General features: G+C 46.3%; 1 protein-coding gene across 1 annotated transcript in view; it reads right to left on the bottom strand.

The window, feature by feature from the left end:
- Positions 1-25,656, bottom strand: part of HERC3 (HECT and RLD domain containing E3 ubiquitin protein ligase 3) — a 1,960,519-nt gene that overhangs the window by 1,781,590 nt on the left and 153,273 nt on the right. Inside the window, exon 2 of the mRNA XM_069630741.1 lies at positions 2,357-2,629. Within this exon, the coding sequence (XP_069486842.1) occupies positions 2,357-2,582 (226 nt within the window). The 5' untranslated portion in view covers positions 2,583-2,629. The remainder of the gene's footprint in view (positions 1-2,356; positions 2,630-25,656) is intronic.

The following is a 25,656-nucleotide window of genomic DNA, read 5'->3' as shown; positions in this document are numbered from 1 at the left end:
CGCCGTCCGGTGGGGAAGTCGATGTGGAGGCCGCACCCCCCCCCACTTTCTTCCTGGCCGCCGCGGAGACGACGGAGTCCGTCTGGAGGCACAGGGGGGCCGCGTCCGGGACCCGGTACTTCTTCTCGTACCGGTCTCTTCTAGCTGGCGTCGTGGAAGGGTTCTTGAGGAGGGCGAGGCCCTCATCCCAAATGTCGTCCAGTAGAGGCACTGCGACGACCGTCTTCCTCTTGGCCTTGCGCCGTTGATAAAGGAATCCTTCCTTTTTCTTCTCCTCAGGGCAGAGTTGGAAAAGCTCGGATGCCCTGGCGATCATGGAGTGGAACGATCCAATCTCGTCGGGCGGAGAAGCCCTGGTGGGAGGTGACGACGGGAGATCCTCGTTGTATACCTCGTCGTCCGTACCCATCGCTGCTGTGTCAGTCCCCGTATCATCCTCTCGGGTGGACGGGGAGGAGGGCTGGACGGGTCGCGACGGCTGAAAAGGAGGTGGACGGTGAATCCTTCTTTTCTTGGGTGGGGGAACACCAGAAGGTCCCGGTTCAGGATCCCCCGACGGGAGAGGTTCCTCCGTCGGCAACGGTAGTCTCGTCCTTATCTCTGAGCATAAGGACTGTATAGCCAACAAAATGGCCGCCGAGTTGTCTTGCGGTGCTGGCAGAGGGGAATCCGACGGGCGATCAGTGGCCCCGTCGGCACCCTCGACGCTGTCGTCGTCACCTGCGTCGGGATCCATCCTGACGGGCCGGTCTTCATCCACGCCAAGGCCGTGGCTTAAGACCTCGATCAGCTCTTCCTCTGAAGCCGAATCTACGACGACGCCCTGCCCCCCCTTTTTCTTCCCCGCGGGGGTTTCACGGGGGTCCTATCGATGGGCACAAAAGAGGACTCCCTCCGAGGTGGCAGGGAGACTCTGAGCCCCGAGGTCGCCACCACTGGTGTAGCCTCCACAGGCTGAGCCAGGGCCGCCGCGACAGTATCGATAGAGGGCGTGGCCGGATGGATTAAGGCCTTCACCACCTTAGGTGCGCTCACCGCCTTATCCTTGAGGGGCGGGACACTGCCTCGCTCCCCCTCCGATGGGGCCTTCGAGCTCGACCGGGGCCTCTCCAGGAGCTTCGCCGGGTGCTCGCCCTTCCTCTTACCCGACCCAGAGCGTTGGCTCGTGGCTGAAGGTGCCGGGGAGGGTGCGCCCTGCCTGGCGCCCGTAGAGCCCGACCGTTCGGCGCTCCCGATGCCAGCGGACTCGCGGTGCTTGGCCTTGTGTTGGACCCCCGTCGCCGGGGCGTCCTCAAAGGTCTTAAAACCGCTCGGATTTCTTCCTCTTCTTCTCGCCTGACGGGCTCTTCCCTTCCAGCCAGTTGGCGAGGCGTTGGTGGCGGTCCTTCATGGTCCGCTCCGACATATTGCCGCAAAACGCACAGTCCTTCTCCACGTGCGTCTTGTCCTCATGTAAGCAGTAGAGACAAAAGGAGTGTTCGTCCTCCTTAAAGACGTTCTGCAGCTGGCATCCAGGGCAGACCCTGAACAGCTTTCCGGGCGTCGAGCTTCCCTTCTCCTGGGCCATGTCCGGGCCTGAGAAGCTTCTGGAGTCCTCCAAAACTTAGCTCGACGAAATCTTCACCCTTGAGGGGCGCAGACGAATCCGACACGGGTCCCCGTTGATCGGATGGAGAGTCGGTGGAGCTTGAGGCTCTTTTGACCGGAAAAAACGAAGTTTTGAGAAAAAAAACGTGAAAAAATAGCACTAACGCTCGAGAGCAATAGCACGAGGATCCCAACACATGAACGTGCGGTAAAAATCTGAAGATGGCTGCCAGAGGCGGTGCTTAGGTAGAGGGCAGTCATTGGCTGTGGCCAGTATGACGCAGAGACCAGTGATTGGTTGTTACTACGAAAGACAGATCAGAAACGAAACTGATACTGGTTTTTTCTTTACCGAGGATTCCCAGCCTGACGACGGGGAATATTCATGAGCATGTGAATCCATGCCAGACCCCATGCTGGAGAAATAATAAATACAAATAGGGGAGTAATGAGGAGACAGAGCTGTGAGGGGTTACTTCATGAGAGGGTAGGCGTCAGAAAGGCGATTTTGAAGCCTACCACTGTGAGGAGGTTCCTAATCTCTAGGGCTAACAATGGTGAGGAGGCGAAAGTGAGAAGCAGCACAGTAGGTGGGGGGTTCTGTTAAGGTTTAGAAAGGCTTGGGCTCTGAGAGCATGAAGTGTGAGAAAGAATCAGCCTGGGAATTCCATACTGTTACAGTAGCTTTAGCAAACATATTTCCACTACATTTATCAAATGTGAGCCTTTCGTGGGGTTAACAGTGCAGCAGATAATGAATCTCTCATACCTGGTTCCCTTCCATCGCTGTAGTGTCCAAGCTGCCCCTTGGTGTTCAGGCCGCAGGTGTAAATTTCACCATCCTCCAGCAGGAAAGCTGAATGATACCCTCCACAGGCTACTTCCTTGATGCGCCTCCCACGGAAAAATCCACATGCCTGTGGCCGGTTTACAACCGCCTGGAGGTCGTGCCCAATTCCAAGCTGTCCGAATGCAGAATGCCCCCAACATAACATGACGCTCCAGCTCTTCAGCAAATCATACAGCCTAAACGTGCCTGAAACTGTGAGGAAATAAAAATAAGCAAGTTTAGCACGCAAATGAATAATTATAAAGAAAAAAATGGCAAGGATTGCAAAGCAGAGTCTAGTGCAAATGGAATAAGTAGAGTATCTTGCTTTTAAACACTCTTTACCTACTTCCCACATTCAAAAGAGTTATTTTATTTATCTACTGGTAAGTGCTCACATAGTTTGTCAGCTGCTTCAGAGCGCTTCAGACAATGGAAAAGAACAGAGTATAAGAAGTCTCAATGAAAGATTATTGTGAGGTTTAGCAATAATCTGGACCATGTCATGTGCCTAGTGGAAGAGGTGAGTTAGAATTTCCAATACTTTCTGAAACCAATCAGATAGCACAGTGGTTCTGGCGAGGAGTTCTGTGAGGGATAAAAAGTGTTGTCCCCCAAAATGTATGCACTTTACGGACTTTGACAGAACTCTTTTTTGGGAGACTGAAATTAAGCAATTTGACTGATGTCGTGGATGAAGCTGGTTCCTGAGTGGTTATCTTTTGTTAATGGGATTTATACTGTACTCTGCTGCCATTTGAATGGTCTCTTGGTATTCTAGCAGATCTCAAAGAAATGCGGGCTGGATGTCAGTTCAGGGGGAAAGAGGAAAAAAGCAAGATAGCTTTGCTTTGGTGTCTATACATACGGATCAGAAGTACCCAGGCACTATGGTTGGGTCTGCTTCTAGGTGCTTTATGCCAAGAAGACTTGCAGTGCAAGGAGGGGTGCATTGTGTGCCTGTAGCAGGATGATGCATTGGATGAGACTGTGGTATTTAAGTTGGTTGGAGAGGAGGAGCATTCTAATGTTTGATCAATGCTGGAAGGGTGTTTGGTAAATTTTTCTTAGGTTCCATTTGTAGTGCCAGGATAGATCACCCTACTTAGTTAACATGGCATTTCCTTCGGGTTCCTGGCTCCCAAGTGATAGAATGTATAGAGCAGTCAAGCAACCCCCCAGAACATAAGAGGTTGTTGAATGGCATAGTAAATACTTTTGATTAATACACAAAAGGAAGGTTGCTACAATATATCTAAAACATATTGTATTATAAAGCTGTGTATTGTTAAGAACTAAAAAATATACAAGCACAGAGCAAAATGACTTCTCAGAAATTATAAATAGAGAAAGTGGTCTTGCAGGACTACAGAAACTTTCCACAAGTCACACAAATTCAACTGACTTCTTAGGAGGCACATATGCCTCCGGAACTCAATTACCCCAAGTTCAAATGTTCTATGGGCCCGTAGGAATCAATTTCCCAATATTGATCTGTGGTGATAAGAGGTCTACACACAAGGTTTTGCAAGCCTTTCAGATCCAAGGAAGAAAAGAGGACCCCACCAGAGGCTGGGAACTTCAAGAGTTTAATTCCCCAGTTCCTAGGAAATTATATGGCAGATAAGGCAGGTAAGGTCTTGGTTTATTTCTGGATGGGCTAACTCAGCATGGGAAGTCCTACAGCTATGGAAGAAAGGAACAAACTACCATAGGTGAATCAGGTGATTCCCGAACAGCCCTGATCTACGTAGAAGTGAGAACAGAGTAGTTCCAAAGAAAAGCCGGCAGAGTGGAAAATTTGGAACCGCAACAGGGATTTTGAGGTTGACAGCCAGATGGAAAGGCCAGCACTGACCCTGGAGGAATGGAACAGACCTCAGCTGAGCTCAGAGATCACATTAAGATGTGCAGGCAAAGGAACAGTGGCTCAGCGGGAGCAGAGATTCAGCAATAGTGACCCTAATCAGGGATCACACATCGAGGTTTGAAGAAAGTGCAGCAGGACAAACCATTGCAGTCACAATGCTAGGAGAATAGTACCATGTTGAGCAAAGCGGTCGAGCAGAAGAAATAATATGAGAGTTACAGAGTCACAAAAACACTTCCTGGAGAACAGATCTAGCTGACACCCCCACACCCACACCCACACCCACACCCCCACCCACATACACATACACACACACTCCGTCCCCTCCCTCCCCCCCCCCCGCCAACACTAGTGTGGTTCATCACACAAATTCAAATTCATTCTTCTTGGCAAACTCAGGTGTGTCGGGGGAGGTGGGAGGAGGTGGATCCCAGACTAAGCGCCCCACACATTCCTTTGTGAGATCATGGACATAGTGCACATCACAAAAATGACTCAACATGGTCATACCCTCCTGTCACTACTCAATCAGACAAGGACAACGTACAATTGCTTGGTTACTAGATTTCACAACACTAGAGACTTCAATTTCGGGAGTCTCAAGAAAGAAAATGGCCAGTTCTCGTGCAGGCATTGCCAAGTACACTACCACTAACCAGGACCTGTACAACTGTCTGGGATCGAAAGGGATTCAGAAGAGATAAGGTGGAATGGTGGTGGATAAAGAGACCAGGCAGACAGTGGTGTGGAGTGTTGACGAATTGGATTCTGACCCACAGAAGTACAAGTATGTGTCGGGGCTAAAATGCCCACTCAGCCCTCACATTGCTACAAACCAAGAGCCAACACAATCATGAATGCAAAACAGGCACAGTTAGAGATATACCTCCTTTGCCTTTTGTGGTAACGTGGGCCAATGGAAGGATATACCCTCAAGAGGGGTGTGAATGGGATTCGGTAGCAACCCAAACAGCAAGGCATAACTAGTGCTCCAGATAAGATCTTGTAGTGGGAGTAGTGCACGTCCTATTTTTTAAAGTTGGGAGTCAAAAATGATTAAGGGAGTAATAAAAAAAATCCCATTCCCAAACGGGAGTAGTTTATAAGCAAGTACAAATGTTTAAACTGGAAAATGGAAATGTTTTGTAATAATATTTCTTTGCACTTAGTTATTCATGCACAACAAAAGTTACAAGTTTTCCTATTTTATGTAGAGATTAGTTTTACTCCCCATTAGTATTTATTGGGAGTATTTTGCTATTTTTACAGAGTAAAAGTGGCCAATACACCTCTTATCTGTAGGGCTGCGCATACAAGTCTAAAATAAAAGGGAATGTCCAATTAAGGTTCTATGAAAAATAGATATACTTTCATACACAAACACCAAGCAAAACCCACCCCTGATGAAAGTGCATAGAATAAGCAAAGATAGCTGTGAGGGGTCCGAAATGTGAGGTAGACAACTTGGCTTCTCAACAAATGCCATTTTATTATATTAGAAGGTTGGATGAACGCCTCACTATCCCTACTGTGACAAGGACTTCCCAGCCTAAAATAAACTAAGGGAAACACTCTAACAAAGATGATCTGTCCATCACACTTAAACATACAATAAATAAACAAGGAAATGCCTGGCAGTTCAAAACTATAGTGATTGAATTCGTAATATAACCACAGTCTCTTTATAACCTCTTTATCCCCATGCCATTCCTAATCCTCCAAATGTTTGCCATCTGGGTATACTCCCCTGCCCAAACAGCGTTTCACAACAAGTGTTTTTGTGGTTAAGATCAACTGACAAGAGGTTCACAACAACCTCATAAAAGTCAACAAATCGCAGCTTCAAAACTATCAACAACTCTTTAGGGAAAACAAGATTCACTTTGGTGCTCTTTAATACTCTCCTGTAAATAATGTTCCTCTCCTTATGGATATCCTTTTCCAAAAGACAAGCCTTCTTGCCACTCTTGTTTTCCCCACTACACAAGTAACCAAAGACCGACGGGGATAAATATTTTCCCGGCTCTCTCTTGGCTTTGACAATGTGAGTTTATACCAGCTTTGATCATCTGTTATACAAAGCATGGACGACATGTGTCACAGGTTCTGAACCTTTCATTTGCCCTTTTCTGCTGTTGGCAATGTTGGCTTGATTGTATTAGCTTTGGTTTAGTCTCTCTTGGCTTGGGAAATGCTTGTAGGGCTAAACTCTTAATGTCGCCGTCTTGGGTTGCTGGACTTTCCACAGACTGTGAGAAACCTGAAGGTGTCTCACCCGCTAGTACTCAGGGATCTGTCATCCAGGTGACCAGGACACGGCTATCGCTTTTGGATCCAGTTCCTGGGGGTGGACCAGTGCGGGAGGATCACCTGGATGAGGGGTCTTCGTGGAGTCAAAGTGGGGCACCCGAAGTTGAGATGTGGTATCCTCTTCACTAACACATTTTCTCCATCCCGCCTTTCCCTACACAAACGCTTTCTCACAGACAGCTCACCATGACAGAAAATGGACTAACACCAGAGCCATGCACCGGATATTTCATAATACAATGGTCAGTCAAATACTGATCATTACACACACCGGACTTCCATCGCACTTCCCCGCACGAATAAAAGGCGCAGCACAAAAGCACACTTAGAGCGAGGCAAAGCACACGAGGAAACAGCGGTTCCAAAAGGGCAGTTTAATAAGAGGAGAAAGATGGCAAGACCAAAGAGAGCAGTAAGGAGGGAAGTGCCATGTACCTTTTCAGACCGTTACTTTTGCGAACCTTGGCGGTAAGAAACCCACGTCCGGGAATTAAAGCTGAACAAACCTGGATTGTGTTACAGAGGTACCCGGGGCTCCCCCGCGTCGATAACTAAGGTGGGGGGGAGCGGCTGCTGCCATGGTACTGTCCTTGGCTCCAACAAACCATCACCAGCAAAGACAGCACAGGCGGTGAGTCGGAGAGACCGATACCAAACCAGCCTGTTTTCAATTGTGGGTTGTTTTAACCGTTTCCTTTCCCTTTTCCTCTTCTCCCGTTTTAGGCTGCTTATCTGGGGATTGAACCATTTCTGGTGGTTTATATTAGCCCTGACCAGTTTGCATTTAATGTGTGCCTTCTGGTCTACTAGCTCTTGTACTTGTGTATTGTACATTTGTACTATTGTTTCGCATGAATCTGCTTCTGTGGTGAATGACATGATGTTTTTATGCACTGTTCTAACAGGTCAGGTGTAATGTTTTTATAATTTCTGTTTTGGATCTTTTTAGTTGTAATTTTTGGGTGGGCAGTACAAATGTTACTTTGTAATGGTCTGACCATATACAAGGAATGGATACTTCCATTTTAATTTCTAGGTTACAGGTGCTCACCCAATCCAGTCGATTACCATTTGGTGTGATGGGCTCCTTAATAATCACCCTGAAATAATTGTCAGTCAGTGGTTTTTCCAGTTTTAGTGCCTCTTTATCTTTATCATTTCCCCTCCATCTGTTGAAGTCTCCCAAAAGTAGTCTTGCAGTGTTAGGGCCCTTGCAGTTATTTACTAGTTGCGTGATTTCGTCGATGAAGTCTGCCATCAGGTTTGGGGGTCTGTAAATCACAATAATATTAATACAACTGTTTTTTGGCGGGGTATGCTTTAAGTGAAGAATTTAGCACCCGGACAGTGAATTTGGGACGGAAACATGTGAATGTATCTCGTACTATTATTGCTTCCCCTCCTCCTTGCCCCTACTCTCTGTTTTTACAGTGTATTGTATATCCTTCAGGTAGTGCCTTTTCAATCGTGGGGCCGATTAAATCTTGGAGCCATGTTTCTGTAAAACCAAGTATATCTAAGCGGTCTTCTAAAATAAAGTAATGTATGCTCTGGGCGTGGCTATTCATGGACCTTGTATTTAATGATGCAATTTTTATCCCTTTGTCGTTTCCCATCTCTACTTTTGTTTCCCCATGTAGTACGCATATTGGTTCCTTGTTTATGTTAAATTGCTCTTGTGGGCCCTGTTTAGTTGTCCCTTGTACTGAGGGAGGTGTGCCTTTGTCGCCTACTTTCTTGCCCCCCCCCCCAACCCGGTCACTGACATTTATGAAAGCCTCCAGGTCGGTGCATTTACTGGGTTACCATTGAGTGCTAGCATGGCCCTTTCATCCCGTACTGTCTGAAGGTGTTGTTGAACAGTCGCGATCCATTTTGTCCTACAGATATCAAGTAAGACTTTGATATCTTTCAAGTACCCCATGACTTATTTCCATTGCGCCACGTTCTGCAGTGTGAGGGGGAAGTATCTTAGGTTTCGGGCCTCTGACGCTGATGACGGCAAGGACCGGCGAAGATTGGCTTGCCCTGAAGCGCCAGGGCTGAAGTGCCTGACGTTTCGAGTTATGCCATGCGTGTCTACCTGGGAATTGTAGTTTCCCTTTGTGCAGAGCGTGCTCTGCTGTCGGCACACAGTTTGTAATGATCGTATGTGCAAGTACTTTCTCTCGCTGTCGGACTCTGTCTGTTCAATATTAGTAATTGCAGTTATGACTTATACACTACGAAACCGAAAGTAAAGTACAAATGTAATCGATACAACGATTGGGTTGCTGGAAGCATGCTGCTTAAATCCAATTGCTACTGTTAATTTCTCTGGTTGTAAGTCAACGAAAAATCCTGTTAATTTAAGTTTCAGTCTCTCAGTCTGATATAAAGTATCTCATGTGGGCATTCACAGAATTCAAGTTTCAAATCAATTCAATAAAAAAAAAAAAAAAAAAAGTGTTCTCATTCACACTTCTCGCCTCTTAACAAGCCGCTAGATTTGACTGACATGTGTGATATCAGATTGCTGTGGCTGTAATAATTATGAGAATACCATCCACCATACTATAACTCGGGTATTGCTTATTTTTAAAGATTATTCTGCCACCATGAGGTAGACTCATAATTATAGGATTTTGGAACAGAGGCGTACAATAAATGCAGCCCCTGCACTGCAGAGACCCGACTGTCACTGGAGCTGTCAAATAGGCATCTCTGACCTCTGAACCTGCTCTGTGCCACTGGTAGAGCAGGTGCTGCATATCAGGTTACTGATGCAGCAGGACAAAAGCACACGCTATGCTTATGGCATGGAGATTATGAAAGAGGATTATGATCAGCAGATTACCCTTTCAGCGATGTAATTACCCACATAATTGTATTAAATGCCCTTCCCAAATGACAGTCCGTCACAGAGTGCAGATAAGGTATTGTGTATAGGTGAGTGGTACCAGTTGAGTGAAAAGTGGTGAGAGAGATGGGGGATATGTGTATGGGGGTTTATAGAGGGTGTGACTGACAGTAAGTGACAGAGGGTGAGTGACAGGAGAGTGCAGAAGGAAGTGAAAGGTGGCAAAAGGAATAGTGGTAGGGAGAGAAGGAAGAAGAGTTGGGAGAGGCAGGTGGAGGGTGTGTGTAAGATCAGCAGAGCGAGTAGACATGGGTTATTGAGCGAGAGAGGTGTATCGGAGAGGGATGCAGGTAAAGAGAGGAAAGAGGGGAGAGGAGAGAGTTGCAGGTATTGAGAGGGTAGCCGAATTGTGGTGGGAGTAGGAGATTGGAACATATATAAGGAGAGGGGGAAGGGAGGGAGCTCAGGAAGATCATGAAGGAGTAGAGTGTAGACAGAGATACCAGGAGAGATGGAGACAGAGTGAGACAGGAAGGGAATGGAAGATAAAACCCTGGTAACATCGGATAGCCTAACAGACACGAGGTAGCTATTAGAAAGTCTTGAAAGGAGACAGATGGAAAAAGCCACAGCCTTTAGGTTTCCCAGTCAAGACTAGGATAACTTTGGAGGCACTGTTGCACGAAGAATGGAGTAACAGCTCTCTATGTCGCTCTGCCCCAAACCACGTTCGATGGCTGCAAAACAACTGAAATAGTTTGATCTGGCCCACAAAATTATCATCAGGGTAGTGGGAGTATCTGGTGAATAGCAAGGGACAAAGTTTCAGAAAGTTGCCGACCCAGTGACCAGCAGTACGGGCTCTGAGAATGATGGCTGACTAACCATGGAGCAGCTGAAGCAATACTGCAGCAGCCGGACCTCGCTGAACGGTGAAAGGGGCCGATGTGGTGTCACACGGGAGCGCTCCACATGCCGGAGGACACAAAAGAGGCTCCGGGAGAGTCCCGAAAACAGAGCGTTACCAACTCAACAATCGGCAGGTGTGGGACTGCATACCCCTCCCCCCACCAGCACCGACTCCCTGGGTCGAGGACGAGCCCCGAGGAAAGGAGATAGGAATACAGCCCGCAAGTGAGATACTGAGCTTCCTACTGACTGACTGACAGACTGGGGACAACAAGGGGATAACTGCTGCCGTACAGAAAGAAATGAAAAGCAAAGGCAATGACCCCTGCCAGAGCTGGGGGCCGGAAGCTGGAAGGAGGCACACCCTGGAGAGAGCCCTTGGTTGGACTGGCCCTGCTTTCCCCCTTCCTCTCCTCCCTCCTGTTTTCTCTTGCGGCATACAGATGGGGGACAAAGCCATCTGGAGCCTCCCCCCCATCATAACACCAAAGGGTAAAGTAGATGGAACTCTCCCTACCACGGACAGGAGGCATGGAAAAGAAGAGTGACAGCAGCTGGGGGGCAGTTGCACCAGGGGTGGGTGGCAGAGCCTCAGAGCAACGCGCCTCCCTGCCCGCACACTGAACAGTGGAACACGTGGGCCCAGCACATCAGTTGGAGCAGATCTGGGTCCAGGAGGCGGTGACGCCCCGGGTGCGGGTGAAGGCACATTTAAACAGAAGTGCCAGGGGCCCCAGGTAAGGGCCAAGAAGGTAGCTTATCAATAGGAAGGATACTAGTGTGGACTGAAAGCTGAGTTCAACTGCACCCCAACACAACCGACAGCTGCTACCTACTCGGGGGGAGGGGAGAGACTGCTGTGAAGAGGAGCAAGATGGACGCTTACATCATAGGTGGCACATCAGACAACCCGCACCAGAGATACCAGGAGCAGAAGAAGCTGCGGAAAAGAGTGACAGGGAATCAAGGGTAACGCAGGACATTCTGAAGGTGATTCAGGAGGCAAAGAAACAATTGGAACAAAGAATTGACGATGTGAGTATAGATGTGGGGCTCCTGAGACAGGATCTCCGTAAGGTGTGTGTTGTATATCTTAAGTGTAAATAGTGTTAATGAGTTCAGTTGACTTGGGCATGTTGTAATGTAAGTGGATTAGACTGTGCAGGACAATAACATTCCATTCTAGAATCACATCACCTGTAGAGTCAGAGTTAGAAGGTTTTGATGATTAGAAATAAAGGCAGTTAGTGAGCTGGAAGCAGGTTGGGGCTGTTTTACCTGCAAAACTTACAAAATGCATTCATGTTGATAAAGATGTTATAGTGTTTTCCGACTTAGTGTGAATGAAAGGGGGACAGCAACAGATTTACTTGCATTGAAAGCTGGTAACCTAGCAACGCAACACGGCTGTAAGGAACTCATGGTGTCAACAGTTAAGACAGACACAAGTGATCAAAATTCAAGGGCGTTTATTAAACTGTATGCAGGTTGGAAAAACGCTTAATCTAAACCTAAATCGATGAGAGCAAGCTTCAACCAACAAATCAAAACTAAGGCAGTCCTAGTAGTGTTGTGTCAAACAAAAGGGCCTATACTAAGAAAAACCTATTGCCAGTCCTTATAACTAATACAACAGAGTGTGGGATAGTATTTTCAATAAAGAAAGAGGTGTTGTCAAATAAGAAGTCAGGATGGATTTTAGCCAGGGGTCTCCCTTCCCCGCGGTTTGAGCATGGAGCAAGGTGGGATCTTGGAGCACAGCGCACTCTCGAGCTCTCCCAGCACGAGATGACAGTTCAGTTTTCAGCTAGGGCCGTAGGTGGCCAAGTCCCGTTTCTCTTGAAAGTCTCTTGCCTTCGAGGACCTGATGTATTCACAATGACAAAATAAAAGCTGCTTTAACAAATGATAGTTTGTTTCCTTATGGCATTTAGAATGAGGATTTTTCACCTCCGGGTACCTCTCTTCCAGGCGCAGACTCCTCTGTATTTTCAGCCTCCCTCCAGTGGGTTCACTATGGCCTTTTCACCGGTTCCCCCCTCTTCTGGGCACAGACCCCTCTCTAAAATTAGTCTGCCTTCCGTCGGGTTCACTCTGGCGTATATTAAGAGATGTTTTTCTCGCATTCATTCACATGTATTTCTGGTAATCGTTTCTCACCCCTTTGGATACCCCTGTGCCGGGCTCAGATCCCTCTCGAATAGTTGCCTCCCTCCGCCGGGTTCACTACGGCCTTCTCACTCAATCTCTTCAATGTCTTTTTATACAGTTCACCGTGGACATCCCTCTGCCGGGTTGACTTTTGTCAACACACTGTTTCTTGGGACTTTAGACTTTGCCCTCCTTTATTGGCATCCCTATGCCGGGTTCACGCTTCCCATTTCACAATTCTATTTCCTCTCTATTGTTGCGGGATTCACTTCCCTGGCTTTCTGATCAGTTTGTCGGTCCAAGACTTTCGAATGTACAGGGAATTTGCTAGACCTTCTGCATGACCACTTGAACCTGTCTTGGCGGCTCTCCTACGGCCTTCTGGTATCAGTAGTTTTAATCAACACGGGATCAACCAGAGTTTCTCAAGTTAGCACACACGTGGTGCCTGTACCATCTTGTTATATCCAGGACTCACTCCGTCCCTCGTCTCTTGCGGTATCCTCATGTTAAGGAATGTGTCTTTCACTATAAACATCGGACTTCTCCTTTCTGGCAACGTTGGAGGTGGTCTAGGAGACGAGTGTTGGTATCTGAACGTCAGTCGCGTCACGTCAGCTGACCGTGATGCGGACTTCCAAGCCCCACCCCTTGCCGTAATAAAAGAACCTGAAGCCTTTGTGGCGACGCTTCTAATTAGCGTTACTTCTATTCAAATCAACTTCCTTGTTGTTCCGTTTCGTATCCTGACCTTGGATTTCCAAATCGACTTGCCTTTGCCTTTTCCCTTTGGTATTATCTTGAATCGCTGTCGCCGACCTGTAACGCTGACCCGATCCTCTACCTCCTATCGATTTTTGGTTGGGTTTCAGTGCAGAGCGTGTGTATTCCGTTACACGTCCTTCTCTGCATTTCATTCCTGTGAACGCCAGCTGCCAACCAAACACGGAATATTCTTTCAAGTTTCTGCGGGGCTTGTCTGCGTTCCCGCTGGTTGCTCCCATGTCCCTCTGCAGCCGCTTTGCATCCCTGGAACTTAGATGCATGTTACAAACTCCAGCTTCCTGTTAATCCAAAACTGCATTTCTGTGAACTATAATAATGTTGGGAACCCTCGACATCCACTACCTTTGAGCCTACTGTTTGTGAAGACTTTTTGCACTTTGGGAAGTTGGAAGCATGACAAGTGCATTCTCCGAATGCTTTGCGGTCAAATGCACCACCCCGTATCTAGTTGCGACCCTCGTTCCGCCCGGGGAGACATCCCATACTAACCTTCCTGTTTGTTATTTTTTCCTCTCATTTTTCAACTACCTGGATCTTCATTCAAGTACTTCCTTTATCATTGGAGGGTAAGACATACTTACTTCTAGCTAGCTATAATAAAAGCCACCAATATCAGAATAGAGTTAATAGTATCCTATCCATTTCCCTTAGGCTCATCCCTTATTGAACCAACTAGCTCCCATCCAGTTATTTATAGTACCATTATGTTAATACTCGTACTTTGCATATGTGTTCATTGTTTGCGTTTCCTTTGCAGCACAGGTGTAGCGGTGTGGGTGTTCCCCGCTCTTTTGGGTAATCTACCGCTCTGTCTTCACCTAAACAGCAGGACGGTCTATTACCAAGAAGAGTTTCCTCAGGTTGGAGGCAACCTGGTCTGGGTAATCCCTAATGGGGGATTATCCCAGCAGTGGCTGAAATACGAAAATCTTGAGAGGCTTTCTTGCATTGAATTCTGAGCAACGCCCCGGCCTGCCTGCACGGTGGTGAGTAACACCTCTGCATCTGGTCTTCCCTTAAAAATTTTACAGTTCTTGGAACTTCTCTCAATATGCCGCTTTGCGAATTTCATTCAACACAGCCCCGGTCTTATCAGTTCTCTCTTCGACTCAACGGCTGTGATGAACCGCTTGGCTTTCCTTGTATCTGGAGTCAAGGCTGGTATCACGGTAGCAGGAATCTCCCTCGTTCCTGCTTATCAGCGTAGACACGCTCTGTGTACCATGGACATGTGCTGCAGCACACTTGCGCTACAATTCGCGGTCTTACGTTTCCTTCTATGCAGATTTTGCGGGCGATGGACGGAAAGGGCAAGGTTGTTTCTCTCCTTGTCACCCTCATGGTTCCCGCCGCCTTTCTCCTCCTCTTGAACTGCCGTGGCTGGATAGCTGTCTCGTCATGCAGTCTGCCTTGCTCGTCTTGTGCTCCCCCTTTTATCCCTGTGGGGAAAGGAAAGGGCTGTCAGGTGTGTGTGATTCTGGTTAATTGCCTGACTCTGCCGGACCATTGTGTCGGGACATGTCAGGTAAACAGCTCTAGGGTTAGTCTGCCATTTTACACAGGGTAAGAAAGTGTTTGTGACAAAAGGGGGGTTTTGTCATGTTAAATTATATTCTTTGTCCTAGGGGGGTTGGTAACTACAGAAAGGTGAGAGTGGTAGGGTTTGTGAAGCAAACGGGAATGACCAGGATTTTTATCATGAAATGAACAAGGGGGATTGTGTGAATGGTAATGTTTTATCTGAGCAGGTTGGGAGTGCAAACAGGGCAATACAGGCAGGTGCAACGTGTAAAACACAATGTCAATGGGGTGCAGCTAGGTGCAAGGCTGAGCAAACAGGGCAATACAGGCAGGTGCAACGTGTAAAACACAATGTCAATGGGGTGCAGCTAGGCGCAGTTAAGGCAATTCAGGTGGGTTCAGGATGCAATGGGCATGCAGGGTTTGGGTGGCTGCTGTAGTCATCAGACCCATGAAAGGACTATGCGGGTATACTTGTGGGGTAGCGAGCAGGTGGATGGGACTGGCGCGTGGGCCAGCCTAGACAAACCACCTAGAGGCCAGACAAACCACATCCAATTTGGGCGACACCTCTGACTCCCTTGCTATAAAAATCGCCCTCTCCCCTAACTCCACCATCACCATCAACCTAGTCTACCGCCCACCTGGCCCACTATTGGAGTTCCATGAGAACCTCCTACATCGCCTAACGGAAAACCTAAAACTCACCTCCAAAAGCATCCTCTTAGGCGACCTTAACCTAGGCTACGACGACAAAAAGGATAAGCCAGCCAAATCTCTCTCACTAGCCCTAAAAGAACTAGGCTTTGACCAAAAGATAACCTCACCCACCCACAACAAAGGCCGCATCCTTGATTGGGTTGCCGACCACAACTGCCACATAGACATAAGCTCCATCACACCGACTCCTTGGTCAGACCACCACATCATTCACTTCATCATCCCAGCCACATCCAAACCTAAAAAGCCTGACCCCATTCCCCCAGCACTGGCAAGATGCGCAAAGAACCTTACCAAAGACAAGATCACACCACACCTCACCGCCCTCACAACTGACCTTAAGTCCTCCGACCCGTCAGTGTTAGCAGATATTCATAAGAGCACCTTAAGCACTGCCATTGACACCATTGCCCCACTACAGAACAAAAAAGCCCAAACTGTGAAACACTCAAACACCTGGTTCTCCCCTGAACTCAAACAACTCCACTCTCAGAAAAGAAAAGCACTGAACACCTGGCAGAAATCACCCTCCCCAACCACCCTATCCTCCTACAAATCTATCACCTCTCAATACAAAAAAGCCATAATCGTAGCCAAGTCAGCCTCCTACAATGTAAGAATTGCTAATGCAAGTTCCGAATCCAAAGAACTCTTCGCCATTTTCAAAGAACTTACCACACCAGCCACCAAATCACGAGATATTGTTAAAGACCAACTCCATACAATCCGCCCTACTGAACAAAATAGAACTCCTACAAGCCAAAATCAAGGAACACCACAAAAACCTATCACAGCACCTAACCACTACATCCGACCACTTGCACACCCCCAGCCCAGTGCCCCCTTCCGACAAAGCCCCCACAACCCCCTTCAAATTCAGGGAAGTAACAGAATTGGAAGTCATTGAGACAATGAACAAGATTAAACCACCCAACTGCAAAGGCGACCCCTGTCCAGCCAGTTTCATTAAAGACTGCACTGAAACACTTGCCCCCTTTCTCAAAACCTTCATTAACGCTTCCTTCAACACCAACTCAGTTCCAGACAGCCTAAAAGAAGCCTGGGTACGCCCCCTCCTAAACAAACCTACTCTTGACCCAAAAGTTGCTAATAACTATATGCCCATCACTACCGTACCTTTCCTGCTCAAGATCCTGGATAAAGTTGCCTACACGCAAATCCAGGAATATCTTGAAACCAACCATATCCTAGGTAAAAGACAGTCAGGATTCAGACCAGGTCACGGGACTGAGTCAGCCCTACTTGACCTAAAAATTCAACTTGGTGACATCATGGACAAAGGCAAACCGGCACTCCTACTACTGGACCTGTCCGCCGCCTTTGACCTTGTCAACCATGATATTCTAGGCATGCACCTAAAAAATGAAGCACACTTCTCCCCTGAAGCTATCGCTTGGGTGGCCTCGTTTTTAAATGGGAGACTCATGAAGGTCTTCTCAGACACTGCCTCGGCAACGCCCACCATCATCCACTGCGGCGTCCCTCAGGGCTCCTGCACCGCCCCCACACTATACAACATATTTACCCTCCCACTCTTCAATGACCTTGACTGTCGCAACATAGCGTACACCAATTACGCGGACGACACGCAGGTACTACTCCCACTAACAGGGATGAAGATGTGACAGCCCCAACTAAAATCTACACAACCATCCAAACCTGGATGGCTGCCAATGGCCTCTGCTTAAATGGGGACAAAACTGAGATTCTCATAGTAGGCACCAGCGAAACTCTCAACAAACTCCCCTCTCAATACAAATCATTCAACATCGACAACTCCATCATCACAGTTTCCAAGACAGTCAAAACCCTAGATGTTCACCTAGATGCCTCTCTATCCATGTCCCGCCATGTCAACGCCATTGCCTCTTCCTCAGCGCTCACCACCAAGGTGATCAACACAGTCAAACCCTTCCTCTCCACCAAAAACTGCCTATCTATCGCCAGAGCCACAATAGGTACCAAACTGGACTACTGTAATGCCCTCTTCCTAGGCACCTCTGTCAACAATATAAAAAAACTCCAAATCACACAAAATAACGCCCTCATGGCTGCGCTGACCATCCCTAAAAAGGGAACACATCTCCCAAGCCAGGAAAGATGCCCATTGGCTACCGGTAAAGGCATGCATACTTTTTAAAGCCATGGCTATCACACATAGATGCCTTACACTAGATGCCCCACCCTATCTCGCCGAAAGAATCACACTCAACACCTCCAACAGACCCACCAGAGCACACCGCGCCAACCAGATTTATGTCCCCACGTTCAAAAGAACCAGAGCTGGAGGGTCTAGTTTCCAACACCTCGCACCCAAAAACTGGAATGCCCTGCCAACCTCACTAAGGAACGAAGAATCTTACACCACCTTTCGCAAAAACCTAAAAACCTTTCTATTCCGCTAATGTTTTCAAACCAACATGCACAGTTATGCCTGCACTGTAACCAAAGCAAAGCATAACCTTCTCCTAACACCTGTCACTGCACGACTGCTACCGAATGTTGCAACCTACCTATGCTATGTTAATGTTTTGCTATGTTAAGCTCAAGCCTTCTGTAACAGCGCCACGATGCCTCAGGGCAGCTCTGTGCGCTTTATAAATGCAAATAAATAAATAAAATAAATTAATAGACATAATAGATTCAAACCCATTATGGACTTCAAGATCCATAATGCCTGTGGTACTGGGACGAGGAAGAAGGACCAAGAGTCCATGAGGATCAAAGGTGCCACTGTAGGGAAAATGCAGTCTAGTTGTTCGAAGGCAAGCCACCTGAGCAGGACATTTAAAAACTTGAAAATGGACCACAGCTGTGTAGTAGGAGAAGGAAAGGAGCGGCAGAAGCAGTCAGGAACGACACTGAAGCGGTTGAGGCATCGTGGTCAGCAGCAGTTAGAGAAGCCCAGCTGTATGGGAGACATGCTCCAGACACTAGTTCCCTAGGGCATGGAGACCGAGCGGTGCCAGCAGGGTTTAAGAGGTGCTGTGCAGGTGGTGGCAGGTATGGAAGTGCTGTCAATCGTATTACTGATCCGCCGCAGCAGCAGGGAGCAACACAGATGGCAAACGAAGCCGGCGAGTTGGCCTGCAAGAGAAGGTAACCCTGGAACGTTTGCTAAAATCAGACTATTTTGTACCGAGCAAGTAGAATAAGAAGGCAAAAAGGGCGCAAGATGGGGAAACCTGTAACCCACATTGCCACTAACAGAAGAGACCAACTGTAGTAGAAGTTTTTCTTCCTGGCAGGAAACACTTTTGTTGTATTTATCAGTGTGATTGTCAGAGACATTTTGGTCACTAGGTCATCTTTCTTTGGTGTGCTATGTAGAGATATTTTAGTTAGGATAGGGAAAGATAGGTGTTCATCTCACCCCAATTTATTTTAATAAATATCAAACATTGAGAAAACTATATCTTTGTGTCTGCCTCGCATGTCTGACCCCTCACAACACATAGCTCTCCGAATTTTGGCAGCATGGGGTATGTTCAATATGGGCCTGTAGTTAGTTGGATTGCCTGCTTTTCCTGCAGCATTTTTAGAAGCGGTTTAATGTTGGCAGTTTAAGGTTTTTTGGTACAATATCTTTTTTTTAGTGACAGATTCATAAGATTTTGGAAATAGCATGCTGGCGTTTCTTTGGCCAGTAGGTTTTTGTAGGCGTCTGGTGTGCAAAGGCATTCCGAGATCCAGCCTTCTTAGACTGTTTAGTAGTTTGTGTAAGCAGTCTTCTGAAATTGGTTTGAAATGATTGGGTTCTGTAAGTGTTTTTGGTTTCCTATGTATCTGGTAAGGTATGGGTTGTGTTTGAGGTGGAAACGTCTATAGCCTATTGGATCTTGTTTTTTTTACCTTCTAACATGGTTCACAGTGTTGTAGCATAACTTTGCGAAGGAGGAGTTTGATGCCCAGCGCTTATTTTTGTATTTCCTCTATTATTATGTACATTTCCTACTGTGGGTTTGTCTCCGACTAAATTCTTTAGGTGCAATGAGATTTCTTGGCTTTTAACAGCTGCTTTGTAAAGGCAGAGTTGCCATTGCTATTTTGTCGTGCTGCAGTCTTTTGTCCACGCCTTCTTTAACTTTCGGTTGGTTTTCTTGAGTGTTCTAAATTCTGTCATGAACCATCTTGCTGTTCCTTTTTCCTTTATTGGTTTGGAAGTTTTCAGGGGTGTCAATCTACCTAGAGAGTGTTATCCAAGTATAAAGGTTACTTTAAAAAAATGTCTGGCATCGTTTGATTCAGCTGGTGGATATCTGGTTTGGTATTTTCCTCCATCAGTTGTACTAGGTTTTGTAGATTTTGCTTTTTCCATCTTGTCTTGGTTGTCGTTGATTAATTTCTATTTGTGGCTAGCACATAAGTTGAAATGTTGATAGTAAAAATGATCATGTGGTCGTCTCTTCAGATTACTGGTATAGGTGGGGAGGCAGTCGTAAGCCCATCCCTGCTCAATTCACTGTTTGTTTCAGATGGAGAGTTGCCAAGTGAGCGCAGAGGGAGTTTGTTTTGTTTGCTCGCTCTAACTAGATGTTAATTTCTCCCAGTAAAATGATATCGCTGTGTTCCACTGCTAGACTGGCTATGGCGTCTATAACTTCACAGCAACATTAGAGTTGAATGTGGGTTGTCAATGCTTCTGCCTAACAAATGTCTACTGATTACCATTACCTATTTGCAGAAGCACAGCCGCAAACGTACAGTTATGGTCCTGTGACAACTAACATCTATTGAGAGTAGGAGCTTTGTCTAACATCTCCTTGTACTCATCACATGCTGCATACTATTAAAATATTTTCTTTCCTTCACTTATTTTCATAGCTCGCAAAATGTGAAAATCGACACCCAGACAAATCTTCTGTCCAAAATAAATCAGCCAGCTACATAAAAGCATTCCACCAACTAAGAAGCTCAGCACATTACCTTACCACCTTTCAGCACACACCAAACCGTCTATTCATTAAAATAACAGTACCACTATATAATGATGTTTTAACACAACAGGAAAATGGAGCACTGCGATAAATCTTCAATCGAGGGGCCCATGGGACGAAATGTAACCTAGAGCTGGCAAATGGAGCAAAAACATTATAAAAAGTGAAGGTGCTATTCGGCGAGCATGGAGAAGCAATGCTAGCAGCCCTCTAGTTCCAGGGGAGACTGCATAAGAACGGTAATTAGAAACTACAGATAACCACTTGCAGTTTGGTATCAAAAGATTTGGACCAACTTAAATCAGAACTTGGTGGCTTCCTCCTCTTCCCCCGTCCCCTCCAAGAGACCCCAAGGTTTTTCTATGCTTGGTGAACGCAATTGAAGGGAGGCCAAGAAGAGTAAAACCGCACGCTGAGATTAGTGTGAATGATGTTCCCGTTAAGTTGCTAATAGATAGCGTAGCGGACTACACCATGGTGAATTTGGATACTTGGAAGGAGAAGTTCCATTTATGTGAAATACAGGAAGCTACTGTGAGAGCGCATGCCTATGGAGATGTACCAATAAACATTGTGGGTGAATTCTGGGCGCAGTTTAAGTACGGTGAAAGTTGTGCCCAGGTTTGGTGAGGGTTACCATGAAAGGAGGGAACTTGCTGTCGTGGGTTGCCCAGGCAGATTATGATCTGAGATTGGATCAGGATCACCCAACCCAAGTGATGGGCACCTGGAAAAATTCAGGAATGGTGGAGTCAATAGAGGAGAAAAATAATTACATCACTGAATGGTATCCTAAGGTAGTTGGGAAAGAAACTAAAACACCCAATGTCTTTGCACACCTAATAAAACTGAAACCAGGTGCCATGCCGGTAAGATCCAAAGTATGCACCATACCTTTAGCACTGCGTGCTGATGTTGAAAAGGAGCTTGAGCGGATTTTGAGTGAAGGAATTATGGAAGAGGCAGAGGCTGCAGAGTGGGAGTGCGTAAACCCAAAGGCAGTCTAAGACTATGCATTGACCTAAGTGGATTGAATAAGAGTGTGATGCCGGATAGATTCCCATTTCCAAATATTGATAGTTTATTATCGTAAATTGAAGGGGGAAAAGTATTTTCAATGCTAGACTTGAAAGCAGCTTATCACTAGGTGAAATTGCACCCATCCTCTATGGACTTAGCAGCATTTACAACACCTTTCGGGTTGTATCAGTGTAAAAGGATGCTTTTTGGTTTAATTTCTGCATCTAGCGTATTTCATAGAGTGATGAACAAACTGCTCAAGAATATACAAGGAGCGTGCTGTTATCAAGATGATATCTTGGTATGATGGGGCAAGGATGTTGAAGAGCATGATAAACGGTTAAAAAGTGCTTTGGTGAGAATAGCTGATGCAAATTTTACAATTTCTGTAGAAAAATGCAATTTTAGGCTAAATAGTGTTCAATATCTCAGGCACTAGTTGTTTAAAGAAGGGATAAAGCCTAAGGTATCCACATTAGAAGCAATCAAGAGAATGCATAAAGAGTTGTCCTCATATCTAGGTCTGGTGGAATATTACGGCAAATGTGTTAAAAATTTGGCAGAAAGGACGAAAATTGTGAGGATGTTGACAAAGAAAGGGGTGAGGTTTGATTGGTGCGAGAAGTGTGGAAGGGAATTTGATGATGTAAGAAATTGTTTATTAAGTGTGCCTATTTTGAAAGGATTTATGGAGGATTGGGATGTGAAATGATTTACTGATGCCAGCAAAAATGGTTTTGGGTGTGTCCTGATGCAGCAAAAAGGAAATTAACTAGAAACCATGGAGTTTGCATCAAGGGTGTTGTGGGATGCCGAGTGGCGATACTCTGTTATAGAAAGGGAGGCGTTGGTGTGTGTGTGTGTGTTGGGAGTGGAGAAATTCAAGCAGTGTTTGTGGGGAAGAAAATGTGTAATTGTGACGGATCATAAACCTCTAGTCGGTATTTTCAACAAGAAGGGTTTTGATGGTATTTCTAGGAGGATTGCTAGGTGGATCAGTGGGATGCAAGGTTTGGATACAGAGGTGAGGCATGTGAAAGATGAACTGAATGTGATAGCGGATGCGTTATCCCACAATCCTGTAAAAGGGGATGATTGGAATGGATGTGAGGAGGAAGGTGAGGTATTTGCCAATTGTAAAGTGGCAGACGAGAAGGAACTAAGAGAACATTGTGGTAAGAATAAGCTGTACACCATGGTTTATAATGACATTTTCGAAGGTAACATTTTCGAAGGTAACATTTTCTAAATGCCATTTTGTCGACACAAAAATGCTGAAATATTTTTTTTTCCCGAATGTTTTTTTTTTTTTTTAATGGGGGGGGTTCCCCCCAAACCCCTGTTTTTTTTTTTTATTGACACTTTTGTTTTTACTAACGAAACAAAAATAAAACAAAATAAAAAAGAATACATTTGGAATTTTTTTTCCCGGCATTTTGTGTCGACAAAATGGCATGTCGAAAATGTGTTTTCGAAAATATAACCGGATACCGTACAACACGGTTGTGAGGTATATGCAGGAAGGATGGCCGGTGGAAGGTGTGGATGAGGCATTGGGAGGATACAGGAGAATAAAGAATGAATTGAGTGTTGAAAAGGAAATATTAACTAGAGGAGATCCGATGGTGGTGCTGGAAGGAATGAGGGAAGCTGTGCTTGGGATTGCTCATGAGGGGCACCTTGGTGTGTGTAAGACGAAAGGCCCTATTCGTCAGGATTTCTGATGAGGATGTAGAGAATTTTAAAAAAGAATGTGAAGGCTGTATAAATAGCGACAAGATTCTTGTTGCCAGGGCACCACCCATGAATGTACTTGAACCACCAAATTCACTTTTGGATGTGGTTGCAGTGGACATTTTGGGACCGATATTGGCAAGAGGACACCAGAGTGCTTATGTAATTGTGGTTGTGGATTTGCTGTCCAGGTGGCCAGAGTACGCGCAGAGTTGTGAATCTTTTAGAGGCAGTGTTTTGGAGGGAAGGGATTCCTAGAAAATCGGTGTCAGATAATGGACCTCAATTTGTGTGTAGAGAGATGGAGGAATTCTTGGAGAATGGGGTGGAGCATACAACAACTGCTTTGTATAACCTGAAAGGTAATGCAACTGTGGAAAGGTTCAACAGGACTTTGATGGAGGTTATACGCATTGCAATAGCAATGGTGGGTATTGGTCACGGGATGTGATGGAGCAGGTGATGCAATACAGGATTGCACTGCAACAGTTTACAGGTGCATCACCGTTTGAGGCATTAAGAAGGAGACGTACAAATTCAAGGCTGAGACCAGGTTGGATGGGTAAGTTTGGTTGGGATTTGGTGTGGTGCCTCAAGAAGTGATACGGGAAAGGATCATTTGCGGTCGGGTTAAATCCAAAGTGAGGTATGACAGAGAAAATTGTGCAAAGGAGCAGAAGATGCAAGAAGGGTTGGAAGTAAAGGTAAAGAGTGGGAGGAGAGTGCAGAAAGGGTATTTGAAATACTTAGGCTCTTTGTGGGTGATGAAGGATTTTGGGAATACGGTGCTGCTGAGCAATGAGAAGTGGAGTAAGGAAAGAGTAGCAATATATAGATCACAATCATGGGAGGAAAACCCAATGGGTGAGGAAATCTTAGATAATCTTCAATGGAAGGGAAAGGGGTGTGTTGTATATCATAAGTGTAAATAGTGTTAATGAGTTCTGTTGACTTGACGTCATGTTGTAACGTAAGTGGATTGGACTGTGCAGGACAATAACATTCCATTCTAGAATCACATCACCTGTAGAGTCCGAGTTAGAAGGTTTTGATTAGAAATAAAGGCAGTTGCTGAGCTGGAAGCAGGTTGAAGCCGTTTTATCTGTAAGACTTACAAAATGCATTCATGTTGATAAAGATGTTATGGTGTACCTACTGACTCCTGGGTCATCATCATAATACTGTCCTCCAGGATGCAGGAAGCTGAAGGCCGTATCTCGCAGTCGAAGACGCCATACCCCCACTACAAAGGGACACACACACCTTGCTGAAAAGGACAGAACAACTGGAAAGCAGGATGGAGGACGCAGAGTAAAGAACCCGCTGGAATAACCTATGTCTTAGCGGTTTGCCCGAGATGGCGAGGGTCCCCTCCATGGAGCTGTTCCTGGAGAAACGTATCCCGGGATGGCTGGGACATCGGGACTGTCCACATTTTTCTCCATCGAGCAAGCGCACAGTGTCCCAGGAAGAGAGCCAGCCACAGGGGTCCCACCCAGACAAGTAATAGATAAACTGCTCAATTATCATGACAGGGAAGTTATCCTCCAGATGGCAAGGAAGAAGGGACTGTTGTAACACAATGGATCGGTGGTAGCCGTCTACCGGGACTTTACAAAAACGGTCAAAAAAGCAGGCCAATCCTTTGATGCAGTGCGGAAAAAGCTCAGTGAGAAAGGTGTTAAATATGCTATGATGTTCCCTGCCATCCTGCGAGTCTGTGGCCCACAGGGAGTGAGCTTCATTACAAAGCCAGCTGAAGCAATATGCTATGATGTTCCCTGCCACCCTGCGAGTCCGTGGCCCACACGGAGTGTGCTTCTTTACAAAGCCAGCAGAAGCATGGGACTGGGCGGAAATGGTTGTTGGTCAGCCAGGAGACCTCAAAGTACAGAACCCAGATAGACCCGGGGAGGGCAGCCCAAAACCGAGACACTGGAAGGCAAGGACGCCACAGACAATCGGTAAACAGGTAAAGAAAACCAGTATAAACCGGCTGGGTGGTTTTACCAAATCGGACTTGGACATTGGAACCCAATACATGTGTCCAGAACAATATTGCAACCAAATTGACTCTGGCAGAAATGTGGGAGTATGAGCAGGGCCACTACTTCACACAGCCCCCCACACCAGACCCCGGATCCTGTTCTAGGGGTGGGGGCAGTTATCAATTATTGGGTCAACAGATTCTTCAGGTTGGGGAAAAGTATACAGTGGGAAGGAGTTCAGAGGGGTTTTTATGCTTTTAGCGCACAGTTGTGGATGACAGCTACCGACACGAACTACCATGATGTCCATGCCGAACGTCAGGGGTCAGTGCATTGAAGCATGAATGGGGATGGAACGTAGGACGATTACGTGCCTGATGTGGAATGTCAAGGGCCTGCTCAACAAACATCAAGAGAGGCCTGGTAACACGCTA

The sequence above is a fragment of the Ambystoma mexicanum genome, chromosome 6q, assembly GCF_040938575.1.
Source record: "Ambystoma mexicanum isolate Mex_15411 chromosome 6q, UKY_AmexF1_1, whole genome shotgun sequence".
Taxonomy (NCBI): Eukaryota; Metazoa; Chordata; class Amphibia; order Caudata; family Ambystomatidae; genus Ambystoma; species Ambystoma mexicanum.
The sequence above is the reverse complement of the archived record's forward strand: the minus strand, read 5'-3'. Positions and strand labels throughout refer to the sequence as shown.